The 6,000-nt window shown below is 44.6% G+C and overlaps 2 protein-coding genes across 2 annotated transcripts in view; one reads left to right on the forward strand and one right to left on the reverse strand.

Annotated features, from left to right (window-relative positions):
* LOC132407100 (vacuolar protein sorting-associated protein 4A) overlaps window positions 1-1,183 on the forward strand; it is a 136,678-nt gene extending 135,495 nt beyond the window's left edge. The window contains exon 11 of the mRNA XM_059993394.1: window positions 743-1,183. Within this exon, the coding sequence (XP_059849377.1) occupies window positions 743-844 (102 nt within the window). The 3' untranslated portion in view covers window positions 845-1,183. The remainder of the gene's footprint in view (window positions 1-742) is intronic.
* Window positions 1,184-4,393: 3,210 nt separating this feature from the next.
* Window positions 4,394-5,521, reverse strand: pdf (peptide deformylase, mitochondrial). Its single transcript, XM_059992447.1, has 2 exons — window positions 4,957-5,521; window positions 4,394-4,741 (listed from the first exon to the last, which is right to left on the reverse strand). The coding sequence occupies exons 1-2, from the start codon at window positions 5,519-5,521 to the stop codon at window positions 4,584-4,586; spliced, it is 723 nt and encodes a 240-aa protein (XP_059848430.1). The 3' UTR covers window positions 4,394-4,583.
* Between the last annotated feature and the right edge of the window lie 479 nt (window positions 5,522-6,000).

Consider the following 6,000-nt stretch of genomic DNA (forward strand, 5'->3'; position numbering starts at 1 on the left):
ACTGGAGATTGGATATGATATTGAAGTTATATAAGACATTGGTAAGGCCTAATTTGGAGTATTGCGTGCAGTTTTTGTTACCTACAGGAAAGATATAAATAAGGTTGAAAGGGTACCGAGAACATTTACAAGGATGTTGTTGCAACTGGAGGACCTGATTTATAAGGAAAGATTGAGAAGATTAGGAGGAATTCAGTCCTGAAGAAGAATCTCAGCCCAAAACATCGACTGACCTGCTGAGTTCCTCCAACATTTTGTGTGTTGCACTGGATTTCCAGCATCTGCAGATGTTCTCATCATCAAATAGGTTAAGAATTTATTCTTTGGAATGTAGATTGATAGGATATAGAATCATGAAGGGTAGAGACAGGGCCATAAAAGCAGGTGTTTTCCACTGAGTTTGGGTGGGACTACAACTGGAAGTCATGGGTTAAGGTTGAAAGGTGAGTTTAGAGGAACATGAGGGGAAAGTCTTCACTCATGAGAGTGGAATGAGCTGCTAGCGCAAGTGGTGCATGCAAGCTGGATTTCAACATTTAGGAGAAGTTTTGGATAGCTACATGGATGGTGTATGGAGAGGTATGGTCCCAGAGCAGTTTAAATGGTTCAGCACAAGACTAGCTGGGCTAAAGGACCTGTTTCTGTGCAGTACATTTCAATGACTTTCTGAATATCAAGCTTTCTCCACAGTTTGATCTTAGTCTGGGTTCTAACCCCTGCACTTTCTGACTTCCTTGCTCAGGCTGACATGCTCCGTTCTCTGGCAACCACTCGACCTACTGTCAATGCTGAGGACCTTCACAAGGTGAAGAAATTTACAGAAGATTTTGGGCAGGAAGGCTGAATCTTCACTTAAACTGAATCTTCCAGTTGATTCCTGTTGATGAAAGCGAGCAAAATTGTCTGCCTGAGAGTGACAACTAGCTTCAGGTGCAATTGCCACAAGATTTGGGGGGGGGGGGGAGGGGGAGGCTCACCATTGCTGCCATTTCACCAGCTGCCGTGTTTGTTTTGCTGAAAACAGTGCCGTTCATTGGGTTCTGGCAGCAAAGTCCCCGCATGCACTATCATAGTTCTGAAATGCCCTTTGTACTGACTTTTCCCAATTCTGTAAAGGTTCAGAAATTTACTTTTATTAAATGATTGAGAGCCTTAAAATAAAACCATTTCTTGCTGCTCCCTATTCATTTTGGGGTTGACAGATTTTTTTCCTGCTCCCTTTGTTTTTCCACTAGCCAGAGTTACAGGGAGTCTGGAGGCCAGGTATTATTAGTTATTCTTTGACAGACAGTTCCTCGTTGAGGAAGAATTCCAGGGCGGAGAAACAACAAGGATATGTTGAACCTGGGTCAGACACCTCCAGGAAGATTGAAGTTCTTTCAGTACAACTGTAAGGAGAATATTTCACCAATATCTGGAGGAGTCCAGGGTCTCCTCCAACCTGCCTGGGTGTCTGATTAAATTTTATACATCAATCAGCTGGTGAATTATGTTCACTTCTGGTAAGTACTTCTGCAAGGATACAAGTATTTGGAGATGGTATCAGGTCAGTTACACAGAAATTTGAAAGAGCTTGGGTTTTTGTTCATAACAGCTGAATAGGTTTCAGCAGTGTACAAATAAAACAGCTTCCTCTGCATCCCTTTTGAAGACCTCTGATACCCTTGTCTCCAGAAATCTGGATTTTACATTTGAGGATTGTCAACAACAGTTACACCCCTTCAGGGTTGAGAATTCCAAAGATTCAAAACACTAAATAGCAAAACAGGCGACGATAACCAAACTCTCAGGCAAGAATATACATCCAATTAAGAGTCAATATTGATAAATGAGAAAATTTATAACTTTTTACCTGCATGTATATTGCATTCATAAAAGATTAATTTTAAGGGAAATAGAATATGCAAAGTGCCCAAGGCTGGAAATTCCCGTCCACTTTCATTTTAAAAAAAACAAGCTAAATGTGTGCTTCCCATAAAGAATGGAATAAAGACAGCAGAGGGAAAGAATTCAGTTTGAATGAGCTAATTAATAGCAAATGGCTGAAAACAGTGAGTGGGAATTGTACACATGTCCCGGAAACTGTAGTGGTATTGTGAGGCATAAAAAAATACAATGATGCATATATCCAGGGTAATAAATTAGTAAACAGTCAACAGTAAATGTCTCCCCTTGGCAGAGTTGTGTAATACTAGAGGTTATACTTTTAAGGTCAGGATATGCGTATTGGAAATAATCGAGGATGGATGTAATCTGAACTGAACTGCCAGAAGGGGTGAGGGAGGCAGCTGCTTCCAGATTTACTAAGAATCAAGAACAGCAAAGACATAGAGTCCGAGTCTCTGACTGTTTTAATAGCAGAGGTTAATGAATCAGTGGCTAGAAGGTTACTGTGGGCAAGTAAGGTTACAATCAAAACAGCTGTTACCTTATTAAATTATGGAGCATCCTTAATGGCTATTTGGCATAATCTTGCTCCTGATTTGTTCACCACTTTAAAAAGAACAGGAAACAGTACAAGTACTCGGCAGGTCAAGCAGCACTGTAAACTGGTCACTGATATTGGGCAGCTACAATAGACTGGGCTTGTTTTCCTTGGAGAGGAGAATAGGGAGTGACCTGATGAAGATGTTTAAGAGAGGCAGGTAGTCAGAATTTTTTCCCCATGGCAGAGATACCTAAAACAAGGTGGCATGGGTTACAGTGAGCAGCTTAATAGTGTAGTAGTTAGCATAATGCTTTACAGAGCCAGTTGTAGGGTCAAGATTCAATTCCCACCACTGTCTATAGGAGTTTTTACATTCTCCCCGTGACTGTGAGATTCCTCTTACATTCCATACAAGTTAGTAAATTGTGGGCATGCTAGGTTGACACCAGAAGCACAGTGACACTTGCAGCCTATCCCCAGGATGTTGTGACAAATAAAGCTAATCTTTAATCTCTTTAAAAGATATAATAAGGATATAAATGTAGCTTTATAAATTACTAGTGTAAGTATAAAAATACACTAATCCCATTTGCCTGCATTAAGACTGTATACCTTGTCTAACTAAATGTGTCTAGATGTCTTTGACAGTGATTTGATTTGAATCGACCACCTCTGATCAAAGACTCTAAAACAAAGCTTGCCTCTAAAGCTCCTACAAATAACATCTTATTTTTAAAACTCATACCATTGGGCAAAAGAAAACAAATACAGCTTATTCAATCTCTCCCATAATAGAAATCTTCCAATTCAGTCAACACCTGATTGTCCTCTACCTATTATAACCATATAACAATCACAGCACGGAAACAGGCCATCTTGGCCCTCCTAGTCCGTGCCGAACCCTTAATCTCACCTAGTCCCACCTACCCGCACTCAGCCCATAACCCTCCACTCCTTTCCTGTCCATATACCTATCCAATTTTACCTTAAATGACACAACTGAACTGGCCTCTACTACTTCTCTATAAATTCTCTATAATTCTTTTCTATAATTCTCTATAAATTCAGTGATTCTTGATGCTGGACCACATATTCCAGGTTTTCATTGGCTGTGAATATTGTATACAATAGTGCACATTTATAAAACACCTGTTTGGGCACAGATAGAATACTTTCAGTAAGGCTGTGATTGCATTGAAGGTGTGAAAAGATTCACTAGGATGTGGTTATGGATTCAGTTATGAGGAGACAGTCAGGCTGGGTTTATCTTGGAGCAGAAGCTGTGGATGGGGTGGGGAGCTGATGAAGGTGAGGGTAACAAATGATGAGGGTTAATGACTTGTGTAGGTAATTAGAGAATATCCCCAACCAGGGGTACCTAAACTTGAGGGCATAGGTGTAGGGTATGGGTAAGAAAAAAGGGATGTTAGGGATTTTTTTTCCAGAGACTTGTTGGATTCTGGAATGCACTGCCTGAGAAGGAGATGCTGTCAGGCAGTGCATTCTAATCAAGCACATAGATCACCAAGGCAAAGGCAACTGTAGAGCAGATGCTGGCAAATGAGATCAGGATGGCTAAGAATTGATATTTTATGTGAGTGTGATGGGTCAAAGATGGTGTTTCTGTGATGTGTATCATTCTAATAAACTCAGCTGATGACATAACTACATGCAGCAAAATTTTGAGAACATTTGAACTAATAAATGGCAAGTAACATGCCAAGCTGAAAAGCTGGTGTTAGGTTACTGGGAAAACTACTGCACACTAAGTACAGCTAACCCTAACCCATTAACAAGTGAGGATGATGAGGTTTTTAGTTAATCAAAATCGGTGCTCTCAGTGGATACAGGTAATCATCCATTATGAAGCTAACGCAGGGTCACCTGTATTAAAAATGTTTCTGAAGTTTTCATGGAAAATTGCATCATAATTTTCTGTAACATAAGGCTGCATTATCTGTCCAGAAGGTTAAAAAATGTTTATTTTCCCATGTACATTCCTATAAGTGTACATTATATACAAGGGCTTCCATTACCCAAAGGACCCAGTATTGGCAGATTTAAGGAGCTGAATTCACTCATTTCCCATTGGCCATAGTGCATTGGGGTGTCATCAGGATTCTGCCATGACCAGGTCCATGACCCACCCGCCACCTCACTCCAGCTCCTCCATCCAGTACAGGTTCTGGAAGGTTCTGCTGTCCATCCTGTCGATGAAGAGCTGCCCGTTCAGATGGTCCACCTCATGCTGCAGAATCCGCGACGTCCAACCTGACGCCTCCCAGCACACTGGCTCCCCGTGCTCGTCCAGTCCTGGCAAGGGGTGGCTAGTTAGTTAGGTTATCACCCACATAAACCGCCCTCCAGCCCATACCCACACCCTGCGCTCACCGCATCCCCACAGGCCATCCTTCCCTTACTAAAACCGCCCCATTGCTACCCAATTTCCAGCCTCGCCTTGCTTCCCATCCTTCCTGCCACACCCACTCTCCCCTACCCTGTCCAGCTCGCAATCGCTCGATCCCAACCTGTAACCTCGACGGCGAGGTGCCGGGCCACACAGGCGGAGAAGCCGGGAACGCTGTGACAGGCCTCGGGCAACAGGACGGTCCGTGAGTCCAGGACGCGGAGTTGCGGGTTGATTAGGACCCGGAGCGGGACGGCTTTCATGTCTCGGGCTAGGCGGAGACGCGGCGGCTGGTCCTGTACGATGCGCTCGGGCACCTCGACCACCAGCACCCGAAGGGGGACACCGAGCTGCGGCGCGCTCAGTCCCACCGCATCAGCCCGACGCAGCGCGGCCACTAGTGCCGCCACCAGTCGCTGAACTTCGGGCCCGCGAACCTGCTCCGGGGACACAGCCGCCGCCACAGTGCGCAACACCGGCGCCCCGACCAAGCACGGCCGCCGGAAAGGCGGAGCCGGCGCTCCGCGGAGCCACCTCTGCAGCACCTGCCAGTAAGTCCGCCGCTTCACATTGTAGCCCCGCGCTGAGCCGGGGCTGAGACCCAACCCGAGTACCGGGGCCACAACCGGACATACCGCTCTGCTCAGTAAGCGCAAGGAACGGGAGAGCGCGCGGAACCGCGGCATGGGGGCAAGCGGTGGCGTCAATGGTAGCGAGCCAATTAGGAGCCACTGATTGGAGATGGGCGGGGATCGAACGGTGGTAAAGCCCCACCCATTCATAATCCTGCGCAATCCCGGCTGTTAGGTGACGTTCTCCCAACTAGAGTCTATTTTGGGAATATATTTTATCAAGTTAGAGAATATATTAGACCTCCCTTACGCTTTTATAATCGCCAGAGATTTGGACACGTTGTTGGTTCGTGTCGAGGTAAAAGAAGATGTGTGAAATGTGGAGAGGATCATGATATTAAAGCGTGTAAGGCAGCGGCAGCGAAGTGCAGTAACTCTGGAGGGGACAATGGAGCGGCGTTCAGAGGGTGTGAATATTTTATCAAGGCAAAGCAGATTCAGTTTGATTAGTAACCAACAAAAATATCATATGCTGAGGCTGTAAAGAAAGCTGATAGAAAGCAAAGGATAAGTAAAGAAAAGATTGGAATGAT

The sequence above is a fragment of the Hypanus sabinus genome, chromosome 17, assembly GCF_030144855.1.
Source record: "Hypanus sabinus isolate sHypSab1 chromosome 17, sHypSab1.hap1, whole genome shotgun sequence".
Taxonomy (NCBI): Eukaryota; Metazoa; Chordata; class Chondrichthyes; order Myliobatiformes; family Dasyatidae; genus Hypanus; species Hypanus sabinus.

What these genes read in the sequence shown, in the direction of transcription:
- pdf (XM_059992447.1), bottom strand. Translation starts at nt 5,521, where the DNA reads ATGCCGCGGTTCCGCGCGCTCTCCCGTTCCTTGCGCTTACTGAGCAGA. An exon ending in CCTCGCCGTCGAGGTTACAG is followed by an intron (nt 4,742 to 4,956) that starts GTTGGGATCGAG and finishes ACCCCTTGCCAG; the next exon opens with GACTGGACGAGCACGGGGAG.